This window comes from Rhinatrema bivittatum, chromosome 2 (assembly GCF_901001135.1).
Source record: "Rhinatrema bivittatum chromosome 2, aRhiBiv1.1, whole genome shotgun sequence".
Classification (NCBI taxonomy): domain Eukaryota; kingdom Metazoa; phylum Chordata; class Amphibia; order Gymnophiona; family Rhinatrematidae; genus Rhinatrema; species Rhinatrema bivittatum.
This window is the reverse complement of record NC_042616.1, coordinates 388880391-388900716: the sequence shown is the minus strand read 5'-3', so window position 1 is coordinate 388900716 and position 20326 is coordinate 388880391. Positions and strand designations below refer to the sequence as shown.

Here is a 20326-nt window from a genome sequence, read left to right as displayed (position 1 = left end):
AACAGATGTGATAGTGATAAGGAAAATCACCTTTAAAGTGATATCTTTTATTGTAGCCATTTTCAGAGGCTCAAAGTGCGCCGTACATAGAGCTGAGAGAACCAAGTTCAGATTCCAAGAAGGACAAGGGTGCCTGATCGGGGGACGTAAATGTTTTGCCCCCTTTAGGAAACGAGCCACATCGGGGTGAGCAGCCAACACTACGCCTTGAATGGAACTGCGCAAACAACCAAGAGCTGCCACCTGAACCCTCAGGGAACTACATGATAAGCCCTTGGCAAGTCCAGATTGTAAGAAACCTAAAATATCCGACACTGAGGACCGAGTAGGAACAATCGCCCAGTCCACGCACCAAGATTCAAAGATTCTCCACACGCGCGCATACGCGAGGTTGGTGGATGTCCTGCGCGACCGGAGAAGTGTTGCCACCACAGCATTTGAATACCCTTTGCTCTTCAGGCAGCGCCTCTCAAAAGCCATGCCGTTAGACAAAAGTGATCAACCTCTTCCAAACACAAGGGCCCTTGATGGAGAAGGTCCGGGAGCAGTGGCAACCGCAGGGGACCCGCTACTGCCAGATTGACCAGGTCCGCAAACCAAGGCTGTCTCAGCCACTCTGGGGCTACGAGGATGACTTCTGCTGGGTGTATCTCCACTCTCCTGAGCACTTTGCCTATCAGCGGCCAAGGAGGAAAGACGTATAGCAGCACGTTGGTCGGCCAGGGCAGCACCAGGGCATCTACCCCTTCTGCTCCTGTTTCTCTGCAGCGACCGAAGAAGCACGGAGCTTTGGTGTTCTGAAACATTGCCATGAGATCCATGCGGGGTACGCCCCATGTGTCGCATATGAGCTGGAAAGCTTAGTCTGCGAGCTCCCATTCCCTGGGATCGAGGCGGTGTCGACTGAGAAAGTCCGCCTGAACATTGTTAACTTTGCTATGTGATTCGCTGCAAAACTTACTAAATGCTTCTCCGCCCAGCTGATCAGCTGCCGGGCTTCTGTGGCCACTGGCTGGCTCTTGGTTCCACCTTAGAGAGAGACTGATATAAGCCACCGTGGTTGCATTGTCAAAAAGAATTCTAACTGACTTCCCCTGGAGGAGAGGGCGGAACGCTTGCAACGCTAACCACACTGCCCTGGTTTCCAGTCGATTGATCAACCACTGACATTCTTCCTGGGACCACTGTCCCTGCACCGACTTCCTCAGGCAAACCGCTCCCCAACCGGAGAGGCTGGCGTCCGTGGTCACCATTGTCCATTCGGGCACCTCCAGGGGAACTCCTCGGGATAAGTTGTCCGAGATAAGCCACCAATCAAGACTGGAGCGCGCCATATCCGTAAGAGGGAGAGGTAAATGAAACGGTTCAGAGACTGGATTCCAAAGCGAAAGCAACGCTGACTGTAAAGAACATAAGAAATTGCCATGCTGGGTCAGACCAAGGGTCCATCAAGCCCAGCATCCTGTTTCCAACAGAGGATAATTGCCACAAGAACCTGGCAATTATCCAAACACTAAGAAGATCCCATGCTACTGATGCAATTAATAGCAGAGGCTATTCCCTTAGTAAACTTGATTAATAGTCGTTAATGAACTTCTCCTCCAAGAACTTATCCAAACCTTTTTTGAACCCAGCTACACTAACTGCATTAACCACATCCTCTGGCAACAGATTCCAGAGCTTTATTGTGCATTGAGTGAAAAAGAATTTTCTCAGATTAGTCTTAAATGTGCTACTTGCTAACTTCATGGAATGTCCCCTAGTCCTACTATTATTCGAAAGTGTAAATAACAGAGTCACATCTACTCATTCAAGACCTCTCATGATCTTAAAGACCTCTATCATATCCCCCCTCAGCCGTCTCTTCTCCAAGCTGAACAGCCCTAACCTCTTCATCCTTTCCTCATAGGGGAGCTGTTCCATCCCCTTTATCATTTTGGTTGCCCTTCTCTGTACCTTCTCCATCGCAACTATATCTTTTTTGAGATGTGGCAACCAGAATTGTACACAGTATTCAAGGTGTGGTCTCACCATGGAGCGATATAGAGGCATTATGACATTTTCCATTTTATTAACCATTCCCTTCCTAATAATTCCTAACATTCTGTTTGCTTTTTTGACTGCTGCAGCACACTGAGCCGACGATTTTAAAGTATTATCCACTATGATGCCTAGATCTTTTTCCTGGGTGGTAGCTCCTAATATAGAACCTAACATCATGTAACTACAGCAAGGGTTATTTTTCCCTATATGCAACACCTTGCACTTGTCCACATTAAATTTCATCTGCCATTTGGATGCCCAATCTTCCAGTCTTGCAAGATCCTCCTGTAATGTATCACAGTCTGCTTGTGATTTAAGTACTCTGAATAATTTTGTCTCATCTGCAAATTTGATAACCTCACTTGTATTCCTTTCCAGATCATATATATATATATATATATATATATATATATATATATATATATATATATATATATATTGAAAAGCACTGGTCCAAGTACAGATCCCTGAGGCACTCCACTGTTTACCCTTTTCCACTGAGAAAATTGACCATTTAATCCTACTCTCTGTTTCCTGTCTTTTAACCAGTTTGTAATCCACGAAAGGACATCGCCTCCTATCCCATGACTTTTTAGTTTTCGTAGAAGCCTCTCATGAGGGACTTTGTCAAACGCCTTCTGAAAATCCAAATACACTATATCTACGGGTTCACCTTTATCCACATGTTTATTAACCCCTTCAAAAAAATGAAGCAGATTTGTTAGGCAAGACTTCCCTTGGGTAAATCCGTGTTGACTGTGTTCCATTAAATCATGTCTTTCTATATGCTCTACGATTTTGATCTTGAGAATAGTTTCCACTATTTTTCCCGGCACTGATGTTAGACTCACTGGTGTATAGTTACCCGGATCACCCTAGAGCCTTTTTTAAATATTGGGGTTACATTGGCCACCCTCCAGTCTTCAAGTACAATGGATGATTTTAATGATAGGTTACAAATTTTAACTAATAGATCAGAAATTTCATTTTTGAGTTCCTTCAGTACCTGAGGATGCATACCATCCGGTCCAGGTGATTTGCTACTCTTTAGTTTGTCAATCTGGCCTACTACATCTTCCAGGTTCACAGTGATTTCATTCAGTTCGTCTGACTCATCACCCCTGAAAACCATCTCCGGAACTGGTATCTCCTCAACATCCTCATTAGTAAACACGGAAGCAAAGAATTCATTTAGTTTTTCTGCGATGGCCTTATCTTCCCTAAGAGCCCCTTTAACCCCTCGGCCATCTAATGGTCCAACCGACTCCCTCACCGGTTTCTTGCTTTGGATATATTTTAAAAAGTTTTTATTATGAATTTTTGTCTCTATGGCCAACTTCATTTCAAATTCTCTCTTCGCCTGTCTTATCAATGTTTTACACTTAACTTGACAATGCTTATGTTTTATCCTATTTTCTTCAGATGGATCCTTCTTCCAATTTTTGAAGGATATTTTTTGGCTAAATTAGCCTTTTTCACCTCACCTTTTAACCATGTCGGTAATCGTTTTGCCTTCCTTCCACCTTTCTTAATGCGTGGAATACATATGGACTGCACCTTTAGGATTGTATTTTTAAACAATGTCCAAGTCTGTTGAACACTTTTAACCTTTGCAGCTGCATCTTTCAGTTTTTTTATAACTATTTTCCTCATTTTATCAAAGTTTCCCTTTTGAAAGTTTAGTGTTAGAGCTGCAGATTTACTTATTGTCCCCCTTCCAGTTATTAGTTTAAATTTGATCATGTTATGATCACTGTTGCCAAGTGGCCCCACCACCGTTACTTCTCTCATCAAATCTTGCGTTCCACTAAGAATTAAATCTAAAATAGCTCCCTCTCTTGTTGATTCTTGAACCAATTGCTCCATGAAGCAATCATTTATTACATCCAGGAACTTTATGTCTCTAGCAAGTCCTGATGTTACATTTACCCAGGCAATATTGGGGTAATTGAAATCTCCCATTATTATTGCACTGCCAAATTGGTTTGCTTCCCTGATTTCTCTTAGCATTTCATCATCTGTCTGACCATTTTGTCCAGGTGGACGGTAGTATACTCCTATCACTACACTCTTACCCAACACACATGGGATTTCTACCCATATAGATTCTACTGAGCATTTAGTCTTTTGTATGATTTTTATCCTGTTGGACTCTATACCCTCCCGGACATAAAGTGCCACACCCCCGCCAAGTTGATCCTCCCTATCATTGCGAGCAAAGGCCCAAGGCACCAGCTCCAGGGTGGAAGTCATGGAGCTGAGAACCCGCAAATAATCTCGCACTCTGGGGAGACGGTTGGCCAGTAAGTCCCGCACTTGTCCTTGTAGCTTGACAATTTGGTCCGAAGTAAGGAACACTCTCCCCTGTTGATTGTCGAAATGAGATCCCAAAAAAATCCAAAGATTGGGTGGGCACCAGTCGGCGCTTGTCTAAGTTGATCACCCAACCCAGTGATCGCAGGAGTTGAAGCACTTTGCGAACTGCCAACTGGCCAAGCGACTCCGACTTTGCCCGAATTAGCCAGTCGTCCAAGTATGGATGCACCAGGAACCCCTCTCTGAGCAGATGAGCCGCCACCACAACCATTACCTTGGTAAATGTTCTGGGTGTGGAGGCAAGACTGAAGGGCAAAGCTTGAAACTGAAAATGGTGACCCTTCACCGAGAACCTCAGAAACTTCTGGTGGTTAGCCCGAACACCTATGTGAAGATACGCTTCTGTTAGGTCCAGTGATGCCAGAAACTCTCCTTTTCTTACCGAGGCAATGACTGACCGTAACATCTCCATGCAAAAACGTGGCACCCTGAGGCAGCAGTTTACGCGCTTCAAATCCAGAATGGGTCGGAAGGACCCCTCTTTTTTGGGGACTACGAAGTAAATGGAATAACGCCCTTTTCGCTGCTCTGCCTGAGGAACCCGGAGGATCCCTCCCCCCCAGGAAGTCACGCCGAGCACAGCCCCTCTCGAGAAAGACGTGCGCGGGCCGAGCCACATGCGCAGCACGCAGACGAGCGCGGCATCGGGCAGCGGGCCTGAGAAAGCTAAAATTCAATTCTGTAAAAAAAAAAAATAGAAAAATAAATTGCAAGTGCTGAGTCAGGGAAGGAAGAGCGCCACTGTGCCGGTGACACTGACAGAAAATGAAAGAAAAGCAAAAACATTTTTTTTTTTTAAAGACTTGCCTGGCAGTGGTCCATGGTCCTGATCTGGTGGGGTGGAGTGAACCAGGCTCCCAGGTGTTGCACCCAGAACTGCTAGCTTGGAACAAGAGGGCCCTCGACCCTGTAATGCAGCTGCCTCAACAACCAGCGGAGGATGGTCCCCTCAGGACCTTTTTTTTTTTTTTTTTTTTTTTAAATCAAAGTAAAAAGGTTTTACAGACCGAAAACTCTCTAAAACTCACAGAACTCACTACTCTAACTAACTCCAATGAGCAATCAGCATAGACTGTAGGCCTTGCACCTCCACCATCTGCTGGAGACAGAGAAATACTGCCGGACTGTAGGTGGCACCATCCTATATAAGGCGGAGTTTTGTTTTGGAAACTTCTGTCTCCATCTGCTAGAGGCGGGGCAAAACCCAGGAGTCTGGGCTGATTCCGGTACGTACAGGGAACAGTTTATAGATAGTTACATTTGTTTTCATATCAGTCCATATTTACTTCACACTATAGCTGTTTCAGCCTTCCCTATTTTTTCCATTTCTTCCTTTATGAGGCCATCCTATGACAAATTTAAAGCCGGCAGATTAACCTTTTTTGGCTTTACCATCACACTCCCCTTGACGTGAGGCTCCTGGAATGCTTCTTGAATGGCCTTCTAGGGATACCCACAGGTCACAGTGTCACAAATTCAGGTGCAAAGTAACATAAAACATTTTTGAACTGATGTTTCTGAAATCCTGTTCTAGTCACTTAGAGATCTAGACTTAGAGGAGCAGGCAGCAGCAAACTACCTGGGTAACGTTAGTTGAGATATTTAGGGGGAAATGTAACCCTCTGAACATGCCCGGTTAGATTTACAGTTAACTAGGTAAGTTTACCCAGATGACTTTAGACCTGATCTCCACCACGACCAGACTTGCCTGTTTAAACTTAGCCAGACAGTGCAGAGTCTCGGCATTACCCAGTTAAACTGAAGCCCCACTCCAGATCACCTCTGCACTGCCTCTTTTTTTATCCGGGTAATGACTTATCTAGATAAAACCTATCTGCTGAGCGACACAGGAAACTGATAACGGGTTTGTCTGGCTCCATCCCAAACTTACAGGTCGATACTGTAACGTGTGGTTGAAGATTTCCCGTCTGTAACGTGCTGGGAGCGCACAATTCGGATGCGTAAGGCGATCCAGCGATACAGTCTCCAGTTTCACGCGTCCTTAGCGCTTCTTAAAACAGACGCATAACCCTTTCCGCACGCAGCATGTATATGATATGTAAATGAACGAATTAGCTGTATAATGAAGGAATTAGCTATTCCCCTCCGATACTGTAACGCGCGCCCCGACTATCGCTGCCATTTTGCCCCGCGTTTAACCTGCTAACTTACCGCCTACCCCTACCCCTGCGTTAGAGGCAGGGGGTAAGGGTAGGCGGCAAGCTTTCCCCCAGCCCCCTCTCACTTGCCCTGGCCGCGTCCATGGATGCTGGCCTCCGGGGCAGCCCCAGTCCTCCCCCCTCCTCCCGAAGAAAAAAAAAAGCGAAAAAAAGTTGCGAGAGAGAGAGAGAGAGGGGAGAGGACGGCAATCCTACGCTCGGCGACTTACTTTTGCAGCCCCCCTCCTCCGGACATCGTGGCTTCCCCCGTGCCAGTTCCCCCTCCCCTCCTCCCGAAGCAGGGCGCGAAAAGCAGCCTTGCTCCGGGAGGAGGGAAGAAAGGACTGGCAGTGTAAAGCGGCGAAGCGACTTACTTTTTGCAGCACCTTCCGGACATCGGACGACCTCTCCTGCCTCCAGCTGCTCGGGAAGATGGACGCCTGCACGGCCGCTGAAGACGTGACGTCACATGCCGTGACGCCAAACGTTGTGACGTCACGTCTTCAGCAGCCGTGCAGGCGTCCTTCTTCGCGAGCAGCTGGAGGCAGGAGAGGTCGTCCGATGTCCGGAGGGGGTTGCAAAAGTAAGTCGCTTCGCGCTTTTCGTGCCCTGTTTCGGGAGGAGGGGAAGGGGAACTGGCACGGGGGAAGCCACGATGTCCGGAGGGGGGCTGCAAAAGTAAGTCGCCGAGCGTAGGATTGCCGTCCTCTCCCCTCTCTCTCTCGCAACTTTTTTTTTCACTTTTTTTTGCTTCGGGAGGAGGGGAGAGGGGACGGCAATCCCGACTTCCTGGTATCTGTCATTTCAAATGACATTTGAAATGACAGATACCAGTGTGGCCGTGAAGCGTTAGGCCCGAGCACCCAGGTTACTGTATAGGCGCTCTATACCGTAAAATGGGTTGCGCGGGCCTAACGCTTCCCTAACACTTCGCAGAAGCGGCATGCATTTGCATGCAATTAGAAGAGAGTATCGAGCGGTAGGTGAAGAGAACTGTGCGTGCGGGGAACGAGGGTGCGCCAGGCACTGCCGCACTCTTTCTACCGCAGCCTTAGAGTATCGACCTGTCAGCTGGCCAAACCCCTTTGAACTAAACCAATTCCTGGAAAAGAAGTCCATAAACTGCTATTAATCAAACTGACTTAGGGAATAGCCACTGCTTATTACTGGCATTAGTAGCATGGGATCAATCTAAATGTTTGGGTACTTGCCAGGTACTTGTAAACATGGATTGGAAACAGGATGGACTCTCGCTCTAATCCAATATGGCAACTTCTTATGTTCTTATCCTCTTAGGAGGGGTAATGTCTCAATGGGTTGATTTTGCACATACCTTGACAGAAATGAATCTTACTCGTAAGCCAGGGTATGTTGAGTATGATCTCAGTCTCTCACATTTACTATCAATGCCCTTCTTAATACTTGCACTGCACCAAAGAGAGCTTCCCTCTGGAGTTAATATGTTGTTACAAGTCATGATATGGCTGGAAGTTCTTTTTAATCAGGCTAATGGTGCACAATACAGTTGGGACTATTTCTATATATTTCTGCCACATTTTCTTGGTCTCCAATTGCACCATTTGATACGTAAGGATCTTCTCCATATAAAAGCCACAGAATAGTCACTTGGAACTGACACTTCTATCAGACTAATGCTGTACTGGCTACTAAGAAGCTGTGGGTCTATGAAAACTTCATTCAAATTAAAATTGGCGGTGGGAAAACAAAGCTTTTTTGGGATGGCACTGTATCTCCAATTCATTCAGAGTTGCCTACACTGACCGATGACATGAGGAAGCTAATGATCACTTTCTAAGGGATTCATTTCCAAAAGAATCTTCTATCAGCACACAGAGTGGAACAAAAATAGGGCCTTTAAAGTGTAGGCTTTTTTTTTTTTTTTTAGTTTTAGTCACAGACCTTCATCACAGCAATGAGTAACAAGCTGAATTGCTGAACTAGTAACTAGCTAATCTGACAGAGACAGAGTTTTAGAGAAAAATTAAAATAAAGGAATGTATAAAAAAACCCAAAAACCACAGGTTTACCATTTGTGTGCATCTGGAATGTACAACCAGACAACTATTTTGGAAGCATACTGCAAGGACTCGAAAGTCCTTTCACCAGCTACAGTGTGCATCCAGAAACAGAATTCACTTTCATACAAGCACTGAAGTCATCAACTCACCTATCAGCAACTCAAGTGGTGGTTTGCAACTTGGAAAGGCCCGGAGCAAATCTAACAAGCAGATGCTGGGGTCTCTTATAAAACGGTTGTAATCAGCTGCACCTTGCCTGCTGCATAGCTCCTGCAGTCTTCGCTTCTCCATGTCATCAGTGGTGTGCTCCACAAGGGCTCGTAGGAAGGCCTAGGTAAATGGGAAAAGTAGGGACAGGTATGATGAACACATGGATATGACCAAGGAGTCTCATCTGTCAACAAGCTGGAAATATGCTTGCCAGGAGGACAACCAGTTAATGGGGAAGCAAGATGTGGAGATGGGGGTGGGGGCCATAGAGTATTGCTATATTTCCACCTGCCATGCAGGAAAGTTGCCTCTTCGCTCTGCTTTGTGTCAGATTAAGTAGGACAGTGTCAAAAGATCTGATAAAAGCATGCAATACTCAGAAGACAAAATTATCCCTTTTGGTAAATGCTGTGTACATGAACGTGCTACAGATTTAATACATGGAAAAATATCATTAAGTAGCAGTTCAAGAGGGATGGAAATCAAATACATTTCCCAAGGCTGTTTGGTTGTTTTATTATGGTAACGATATAAATAATGCTTAATGTTATGAAGTGGATTCTGGTAAAAGCCCAAGTTGTCAGTTGTGCTTTCTCCTGCTCCTTTTGCCATCCTATGACTTGGCTGAGAAAACAACTGGATACCGAATCATATAAGCTTACAAGTGAAGCCTTCCATACCAGTATTTTGTTGGTGCCCAGCAACTTCCTTAAATGTAAATCTGCTTTTGGAAAGTTAGCAGAGTCCAGACTTCTCAAAATATCCATCTTCCAGATTTCTGAGTCTATTACATTCTCGTTAGTCATACTGTCAAGTCTCCTTGTTGGGCTTGATTTGCAAAGTCATTTGCATGCATAGAACCCCAGGTGGTCAGTTGTATTTTATGTGCATAAATGGCTGTTATAAAATAGCCTGATGCTCAGTTCACATAAAAATGTGTGCATAACCCGATTTCATGCATGCATTTATGCAAACTGATGATGGGCATTCCAGGAGGTAAAGTTGGGGCAGAGTTCTGATTAACATGCAGCCTTTTGTATTTGACTAGAATACGTGTAAGTTATCCCACCAATTCACATCCTCGATAAATAGGCTTATTTTTCTACAGGTGAGATTGTGTGCATTCCAGGCCACCTTTTCCAGAAATTTTCAAAGCTAACATGTGCATAAGTTCACTTTGAAAATCTGGGGTAAAGTCTAAACAGTATGCAAATATTCTAATTAAAATGTTATATTTTTACATGCACTGAGGGTAAATTTTCAAAGGCATCCATGGGATGCCTTTGAAAATTTAAATTGTATTTCCCAAAGGAAATACAATTTAAACTTCCTTTAAATTGTATTTCCTTTAGTCTTGCCAGACCAGTCCAGTCCAGACAAGTGGGTAATGCTCCCTGTGCCTGCAGATCAACAGAGAAAAATGGCTCAAAGCTCTCTTCACTCTCCCTTTCAGGGGTCTGGTGTTTTCAGTTCTTCAGTATCCTTTGTCAAAGCTAAGACAACTGAAAGCAATTGTTTGTTTTGGTTTCCAAATCATCACTGCAACCAAGTCCTGATGCAGTCAAGAAAATTTACTCTATGGTCATTAACCTAGGAATTAGATAATTCCATCACCAAAGTTAACTACCTTCAGACTGGGCAACAATGTACTTGATTGCTAGTTTTCTGAACTTGCCAGACTGAAAGCCCTTGATTGTTGTGGCTTCCATAGGTAGATTTTGGATTGGTCTAGCAGAACTAATGAACTAATGAAAAGGAAATTAACAGGTAAGTTTACATTTCACCTTCCTTATCATCCATGCCAAATCAGTCTAGATAAGTGGGGCATACCAAAGCTCTACCTGGACTGAGTGGAAGAAATATAAGAAACACAGAAGTGACAGCAGAAGACCATATAGCCCATCCAGTCTGCCCAGCAATCTTTCACAGTTATTTTTCTCATACTTATCTGTTACTCTGACCGCTGAGGTCAGGACCCTTATTGGTAACCTTTTGGTTCTCATTTTCCTTCCACCCCTGCCACTGATGTAGAGAGTAGTGGTGGAACTGCATAAAAGTAAAGTATTAAGCCTAATTGGTTAGGGGTAGTAACTGCCGCAATAAGCAAGTTACTCCCAAGCTTATTTGTTTACCCAGCCTGTGCAATTTAGTCCATGTTGGTTGTCTTAATATGAATCCTCTTCATTCCCCCCTACCGTTGAAGCAGTGAGCTGCGCTGTATATGTATTCAAAATGAAGTATTGGTTCGGGGTAGTAACCGCCGCAACAAGCCAGCTACTCTCATGCTTATTTGTTTACCCAGACTATGCAATTCAATCCTAGTTGGTAGTTGTCTGACTGTAAATCCTCTTATCTTCATTCCCCCCTGCCGTTGAAGCAGTAAGCTGCACTGTATATATATTCAAAGTGAAGTATCAGGTTTAATTGGTTAGGGGTAATAACCGCCGCAACAAGCAAGCGACTCCCACGCTTATTTGTGAATGCAAATCCTCTGTCCCACATTTCCGAGGAAAGTCACAATAGCTCTCAGGACTCCTTTGTCCAAAGTATAGCCTTTCCTGGCCTACACACGCACACTGAGGTCCTTAGAGTAGGAATGCAATGGAAATAAGGGTGCTACCCTGCCATTATTCTCTGGAAAAACGAGTTTTGATTCTGCCTACGAAGAATCCTGTACCCTCATCAAGTCGGCTTGACACCTCTCCAAGACCTTAAAACTCTTGCTGGAGCAGGCCGAAGTGCTCATTTCCTCGATTCCTCCTGAAATAAATGCCTTAGAAATCACTGTGCTTTAATAGGACACATCAAAGACCTATCCAAGAAAAAACTGGTCACCTACAAACATCTCAAAGGGGACCCACAATGGATCTGAGAATTTCCGCCAGTGTCCTGGCCTATATTGCCCAACTCTCACTGTCATATGCGAGAAAAGCCTTATTCTGACAGTAGTGAGACACTACCCATAGAAGGGGCATAGTATTGGGCTCAAAGATACCCTTTCCTTTAAAATTACCAAACACCGCCAAAGAGAGTGACTTCAACAAGACTCAGACACCCTGAAAAAGGTTTGGATAAGTTCTTGCTATTAATCAAGTTTACTTAGGGAATAGCCACTGCTAATAATTGCATCAGTAGCATGGGATCTTCTTGGTGTTTGGATAATTGCCAGGTTCTTGTGGCCTGGTTTAGCCTCTGTTGGAAACAGGATGCTGGGCTTGATGGACCCTTGGTCTGACTCAGCATGGCAATTTCTTATGTTCTTATGTTCTTTGAGGCTTGAGAGGAAGGAAAACCAGATCAATTCAAAACTAAACTCAGGTTCTAAGTTGAGTAAACCTTCCACAGTGGAAAACGTGAAGAAAGTATCCCATTCGAAAAAAGAAGCGCATCCAAGAGAATAGTAAGAGAGCTTCCATGATTATGTCCCTTGCAGCAAGCCAGCACCTGTCTCTGCCCTCTATAAAATTTGCAAGTTATGCCTTCATCCCAGTCTCATCTGATGGCAGAACAAGATAGAAGAAATGGATCCCTCAGAAGGGAAATATTGTCTCCTCTGTAAATTTGAACTCACAGAGGCTCAAAACTCTAAGGGCCTGATTTTAAAAAGCATTTACATGCTTAAAATTGGGTTATATATGTGTAAATGCCCTTTACATGTGAAATTGGGCTTTTGAACATTGCTACAATATATACCATTGAATTGTTCATAGGATATTCACTTAACACATGAAAAATGGCCTTTTTTTTAGAATTGCTACAACAGTATGTTACATTTACACATGTAATTCCATTTAAAATTACCTCCTAAGACAGGTCCACTTCATGATCTTCTTTCATGCCACCAAACATTTTAACCTGTTTCACAAAGTATCCTCACTATGGTATCCTAGTTCTCTCAACAACCAAGGCTATAAACCTTAGAATAATCATTCCATTCTCTTTTACAATCTGACCAGAGGAAAGGGTGAACACCCCTGCTTGCACTTTCGAAACTCAGTTTAAGAAATGTCCAGGCTCCTAGCAGGAATGCACATACAAGACTGGATACATGGTTTACAAGGATATCCAAACCCCAGGCTCCTGCTTTCCTTTTTTAGCTGAAGAACTTATTTTGGAGCTTTGCCAGACTGACCTGAAATCCACTCGTAATGGTACCCCCACCTGACTGCTAGTAGGGAAGAAGCTGTTGCATCCGTCGGTCCTTGACGGCTTCGCCCCGTTTGCCTCACCTTATTCATGGCTCCTCCCGCTTACCTGGGAAAGATGGCTACCGCCGTGTCTACAAGCTGACCTCTCTGGCATCCCCAGAACGGCTATGGTGCAGCCTCCCGCCATTGCTCCTCTCAGGTACCTACTAGGGTGTGCGTGCAACCCACGTCTTTGCACCACCCTTGGCTGGCTCCGGCCCTCAGCTTAAACCTGAACCTGTAGATTCTCTACTAGGAATCCTGTCCCTGCTTCATTTTCCCTGGATCATAACTCCCCTGTCTAACACCTAAGGCTTACACCTATGGTGTAAACAATCAAGAAGGAAACTCCAAACCCATTCACTGCAGGTGACAACTATGAATAGCCACTTATTTTGCTCAGGCTCCTCCTAACCTCCCAAGAGACATGTGTAGCTTGTGGCACCGGATAACACCTTTAGAGGAGTACAACTGAGTGAGATGCACATGAGTCTGTGCCCAAGGACCTTAAAAGAGTGGACCATGCTCAAGGCAAACAGGGAAATGGAAGTTCTGGACGCCAAGAGTAGGGCCTTCATCTCTTGAAGTCCAAGGCCATAAGAACACCACCTTTATATGTTAAGAGAGTAAACAAACTTAAGAGAAATAAGAAACCGATCTGGTTCTCAAAGGAGGTGACTGATAAAATAAAAGCAAAAAGAACAGCGCTCAAGAAATATAAAGAATCCCAAAATAAAGAACACAGGGAAGATTATCTGGTGAGACATAGGGAAACAAAGAAGGAAATCAAGAAAGCTAAAAGTCAGGTGGAAGAAAGAATTGCCAATGAGGTAAAGAGAGGTGGCAAAATAGTTTTCAGATATATCAGAGAAAGAAGAAAGCTCTGTACTGGTATAATGAAATTGAAAAGTGACAATGACCAATGTGTGGAGAAAGATGAAGAAAAGGTAGAAATATAAAATACTTCAGTTCGGTGTTCACTAAAGAAGACCCTGGAGAAGGATTTTTGCTGGTTGACAAGACCATAGGTGGAGATGGGGTACATGAAACTCAATTTATAGAAGAGAATGTATGGGAAGAGCTAGGAAAACTGAAAGTGGACAAGGCCATGAGGCCGGATGAGATTCATCCCAGGATACTGAGGGACCTCAGAGATGTGCTGGCGGGTCCACTGTGTGACATGTTCAATAGATCCCTGGAAACAGGAGTGGTGCCGAGTGATTGGAGAAGTGCGGTGGTGGTCCCGCTCCGCAAGAGTTGTAGCAGAGAGGAGGCTGAAAACCACAGGCCGGTTAGCCTCACCTTGGTGGTGGGAAAATCAATGGAGACTCTGCTGAAGGAAAGGATAGTGAACTGTCCTATCCTATGTATGTTTTTAATGTTCATCACCCAGGCCTTTCTGTGTTGGGCGATTCATAAATCCAATAAATGTAAATGTAAATTTGGGAGGACTGCTGGACCCAAGCCACCATGAATTCACTAGGGGAAGGCCCTGTCAGACAAATCAGATTGATTGTTTTGATTGGGTGACTAAAGAATTGCATTGAGGAAAAACGCTTGATGTGATCTACTTGGATTTCAGCAAAGCTTTTGATATGGTCCCACAAAGGAGGCTGGTGAATAAAATGAGAAGTTTGGGAGTGAGCACCAAGGTGGTGGTGTGGATAACAAACTGATTGACTGACATAAGACAGAATGTGATGGTAAATGGAACTACTAAGAAGAGAGAGCGGTGTTAAGCGGAGTGCCATAAGGATTAATGTTGGGACCGGTTCTGTTCAATATCTTCATGAGCGACATTGCGGAAGGGATAGAAGGTAAAATTTGTCTATTTGCAGATGATACTAAGATCTGCAACATAGCGGACACACCGGAAGAAGTAGAGAGAATGAGACGTGATTTAATGAAACTTGAACAGTGGTTGAAGATATGGCAGCTGGGATTCAATGCCAAGAAGTGCAGAGTCATGCATCTGAAGTGCAGTAATTCAAAAGAGTTGTATGTGATGGGGGGTGAAGGGCTGTTGTGCACGGAGCAAGAGAGGGACTTTAGGGTGATAGTATCTAGTGATCTGAAGACTGCAAAGCAATGAGACAAGGAAACAGCTAAAGCCAGAAGAATGCTGGGCAGCACAGAGAGAAGAAGAACTAGAAATAAATAAACAAACAAACAAGGTGATAATCCCCTTGTACAGGTCCTTGGTGAGGCCTCATCTGAGTACTGTGTTCAGTTCTGGAGACCGTATCTGAAAAGGAACAGAGATAGGATGGAGGTGGTCCAGAGAAGGGCGACCAAAATGGTGGGTGGTGTCCATCAAATGACTTATGTGGAGAAGATGAAGAAGCTAAATATATATACCCTGGAGGAGAGGAGGTGCAGGGGAGATATGATACAGACCTTCAGAAACCTGAAAGGTTTTAGTGATGCACAATCAACAACAAAACTTTTCCATTGGAAAGAAATCAGTAGAACTAGGAGTCACGTAATGAAACTTCAGGGAGGATGACTCAGAACCAACATCAGGAAATATTTCTTCATGGACAGGGAGGTGGATGCCTGGAATGCTCTTCCAGAGGAGGTGGTGAAGACAAAAATAGTGAAAGATTTCAAATAAGCATGGAATAAACACTGTAGATCCCTAAAAGCTAGAGCAGGGATGGCAAACTCCAGTCCTCAAGGGCCGCAAACAGGCCAGGTTATCAGGATATCCACAATGAGCACACATGAGAAAGATTTGCATTCAATGGAGACATGCATGCAGATCTTTCTCATGCATATTCATTGTGGATATCCTGAAAACCTGGCCTGTTTGTAGCCCTCAAGGAATGCAGTAGGATACATGTCCGTGCTGAAACTTGGATGAAAAAAAGACTGAGGGGCAAAATGAGGCAACGACCAAGCTAGAACTCTCACATATGCTCAGTAGAACTAAAGCTCCATGAGCTAAGAGAGAAGGGTCTGTTTGGCACCGTCTAGATGACGTCACCCCTGTGTCATGGCTAATTCAGCCCTGCTTGTTGATGGAGAATTGCTGATGTTCAAAGATTGCTGAATATCTCAATTTAGACACCCACGTTAGGTGCCTATTTTCTGTAGATGTAGGCACAAGCTTTGGGCTGAAAATAGGTACACAATTAACTTAAAGTTGCTAAAACCAAAGCATATAAATTTAAAGGCGCTTTGATTTTTCTAAGTTTAGGTGCCCAGAGCAAGAAATCAGCACTGAGCACCTAACTTCACTCCCACTCCATTGACCCTGTCTACTTTTAGGATACCTAAAATTAAATACCTAGTAAAAATGGGAGCCTAAATTTAAGTACTCAGTGGAAGAAAATTTTTATTTAGAAAGACCTAGGTATCAAAATCTTTTGAATATCAGCCTCTTAATAAATTAAGACCTATATTTGCCATTATTTTGGGGTACCATGAACCTGGTTTCAATCTAATTTCCTATAGAATGCATCAACGAAGAGGCTGAAAACAGTCAGATTTGGAACAAACCTTTTCAGCTTGTGCACAACTCCAAATTCGGGAGAAAAGCTTTAAATTAAACAGCAGTTTGCTCTATTTGAGGGTATATATTATTATATTATGAAAGTTTCTGATGCATGCCAACTAGAACTTTGGCAGTAGGTGACTTATAAAGGTCTAAATAAATTAAAATAAATACATACATACATAGCACTATCCCTCCAGAACTTATTTGCCAGGAAAGAAAAGCATTCATCATGTAGTCTCACCTTCACCTCTCCTCAATAATTTGATTTGGTGGGGGGCAGCAGGAGTACAGGTTGAGTCTATCGCTGCCCTGGTAAGAGTAGCCCACCCAAACCCACTCCCATGTGGCATTCTCCCTCCTTTGTTACTGCTCAGGTGCAATCCTCTCTCTCTCTCTCTCTCTTCTTCCAGTCCTTCTCCCCCCTATAACGATCTCACTCTGTCCCTCCATCACTCTCTCCATTTCTATTCTCCCACCCCCACTGCAGCCCTTTCATACTCCTCCCTGTGGCCCGACTGCTGCCTCCCAGGCCTTAATCAGAGCCAAAAACAGTTCTTCCTCTCCCCAGACCCTAATAAGGGCTGAAAATGTTTCCTCCTCCACCTTCTGAGGCCCCGATTAGGATTAATAAGGTCTACAATACCACCTTCTCCTAGGCCATAACTGGGAAGGAAAGATACTGCAGCTTCTTACTTCCAGGGCCAGCTCACCAGCCAACAAGGATTTCTGAAACCTTGCAAACAAATACACATAGACACACCAACATCGTGAAGTGGTGCAAAAAAAACCAAAACAAAACCCTGGTATGTTCTAACAAATAAAAAAATAAGTTCAAGATTAAAAGTGAGAAACAACTATGGTATTGTTAATAGGGCTAGATAACAAGGGCCCAGCCACAGGAGCAGAAAACAGTGCCGAGTTAGTCGGTTGACTCCAGCAGCGCTCAGAAGGAACAGGTGGCTCATGCAGGTTCCTCAAGATTCTTCTCTCATCGGTATATTCCTCAAGACAGCATGTGCTGCCAAAGGGCTCCTGCCGCCAGTGTAATTATCTCCCTTACTTGCTTGTGAACTTGTTACACAGCAGCCTCTGTGCTTTTGAATCTGCCAGATCTGCTGATGGCAGAAGAAGGAACAGTTTTCAGCATTATATGCAGCCATTCACAATTCAGTAACATGAGGAAAACTAGTGACGGTTATATTCTAGTTCAGAAAAAAGAAGTGATGTGGTATAGCATCTTGTACCGGCCCACTTCCAGCAGAGTGTGTGTGTGTCACGGAAGCCAGGGTTCAAATCCTGCTGACATTCCTTGTAACCTTGGGCAAGTTCTTTCATCCTCCATTGCTTCAGTTATAAACTTAGAGGTAGATTTATCAAGCTCTGGTAAGCACGCTACTGCACAGACAATGCTTCAGATTTTAAGTCTGGCACATTTTCTGCAACATTGCAAATCCAGTGCAATGCAGAAATTCAAATGAATTGTATTTACAATATTGCAGCAAACTCACCCCACGCAATGGGGGCCCTGCATCCTGGGGCTGCCATCTTTTAAAGGGATCTTACAGCCCACAGACACCCCACAGTGGGAAAAAAAACCCTGGTGGTAAAGCGAGACCCCGATCCACTCTCTACTCATCCCCTCGCCAACCCGAGGAAGTCAGAGTATTACAAATAAAAAAAAAAGTGTCATATGTTCCAGCCCCAGTGCTAAACCCCTCTACTTTGGAGTTAAAGATATTTCCTAACACCCTGACTATGACTGTAATCTCCCTGGTGTCTAGTGGTTCTGGGTCTGGCCTCGCCATGTTCACACTGGCACCAGGTGGGATCAGGCACACTTTTGCCACATCACTCGAGTGGTAAGAATCTGCAAGCCGCACGGGCTCTTTAAGGAAACAGCTTGGGAGCATCAAGACGTGTGTTATTGTCCCAGGGTAGGTTAAGCTACACCTCTTGCAATTTAGCCGACTTTTGATCAAATAATACTGCTACTTGAGTACGTCACTTACATGCAAATCAGTTCATTTGAATTTCTGCGTTGCACTGGATTTGCAATGTTGCAGAAAATGTGCTGAACTTAAAATCTGAAGCATTATCTGTACAGTAATGTGTTTACCATGGCTTGATAAACCTACCTCTAAGTTTATACCTGAAGCAATGGAGGGTGAAGGAACTTGCCCAAGTTCACAAGGAGTATCAGCAGAATTTGAACCCTGGCTTCCCTGATTCTCAGCCCATTGCTCTAACCACTAAGTTACTCTTCCACTGTGTATTTCTGTGTGTGCATATTTATATATATAACTTAGTGGTTAAAGTACACACCTACACCACACAATTTCAATTCTAGACCTTTATACTGCTGCTTATTTAAAAAATTGAAATTAAATTTAGGATGTCATGTAACCAGTAATTGGCCTGATTTGGAATCCACATATGTAGGGCTGGCTAGGCAGCTTGAAGGCGATTGACCCCGAGATGGGTCCTCTGCTCTGGGAATCGGCTGGGGCTAGGGATGCTGCAGAGGAAGCACCCACAACCCCCGGAAGGCGAAGGAATCATGATCATGGTGCAAGGCAGACACCTAGTGGCTAGATTCAGGCCTGTGTTTGCAGAATTCCGAAAGGCCCCCAGCCAAAGGACTGTCACAGCAATGGCCAGACTCACTACCCTGGTGGTGGAGGTATGGAGAGACGGGATGGGTTATAAAACAGAGGGAAAAATCTATGGGTTGTAGTGAATGAAGGTTCATGGCATGGGATCCTAGCCATGGCTCTGATCAAGCTGGAAGCAAACCGGCAGGTGAAAAAAAATTAACGTGCTGCACCCTGAGCCCCCCTCCTGGGGATACAGGGAGAGTCAGTGAGACATGCCAGGGTGTTAACTATCCAGACTGGGGCCCCAGCAACTTCCACACATGAGACACAACATTAGACGTGTTAACTAGCGCGCCTGCCTTTTCAAATCTGAGTCTTGGCCTCTGCCACATAGATACAATAAAAAAAAAAGAAAAACTACAGGCATAAAATATATGAAAACTTCGGGTATGTATGTAAGCAAATGCCTTTTTTCTTGGTCCTGACATTCTTTTTCCTTTAACTTGGTCTGCAGTATAATATGCACATTCTGATCTTATTAGAAAGGGCATCTCTCTGCATTCAAATAATCAATAACCAGGGGATAGCTACACTTTCAACCTAACTTCTCAAGCACGGGAAGAAATAGATGTCCCAAGCTGGAGTAGATGCTGAATGTGCTTAATGAGGAAACCTTCAGAGGCATTCAGAAGACTTCCTGCAGAGTGGTGTTTCTGGACTTGACAGGCACAAAGCAGTCTACACATCTGAGGAAGCCAAGGAGCAGATGGTTTGTGAAAATCATCTAATGGTGCTATTCCCTAACCACTGCGCTGCTTATTTTCTTTGTTAAAGCAAATTTTGCATAGCTGCTAACAGTGAACTTGTAAGGTTACAGCACAATTAACAGGCGCCACATATAGCATATCCTTGTACAACGCTGACATCTAGAGGCAAAATACAAACACAAAAGCAACAAAAAGAGAGTTACCGGCTTCCCAAAGATTTGTTCTCATTGCAACAGCTGTCCATACCTGATGCTAGTGCTCTAGTCTTTCCTCCTAAGGCATTACTACGTGCAAATTAGGGAGAGAGAGGGTTTAATCACGCTGCCTCACAGCCCTCATTTAACTTTCTCTCAAATGAATGTGAAACGCATCTCCATTTGAGTTTTAAAGGACATTTCACAGTCAGCCCAAGTCTCTTTGGGCTCTGTCCCTTCATCCCACCCAACACACAT

General features: G+C 44.2%; 1 protein-coding gene across 4 annotated transcripts in view; it reads right to left on the bottom strand.

The window, feature by feature from the left end:
* The window catches only part of MTRR (5-methyltetrahydrofolate-homocysteine methyltransferase reductase), a 233773-nt gene that overhangs the window by 104627 nt on the left and 108820 nt on the right, over positions 1-20326 (bottom strand). For all 4 annotated transcript variants that reach the window (XM_029590020.1, XM_029590021.1, XM_029590018.1 and 1 more), the window contains one exon: positions 8767-8947. In XM_029590020.1, coding sequence (XP_029445880.1) covers positions 8767-8947 — 181 coding nt within the window. The remainder of the gene's footprint in view (positions 1-8766; positions 8948-20326) is intronic.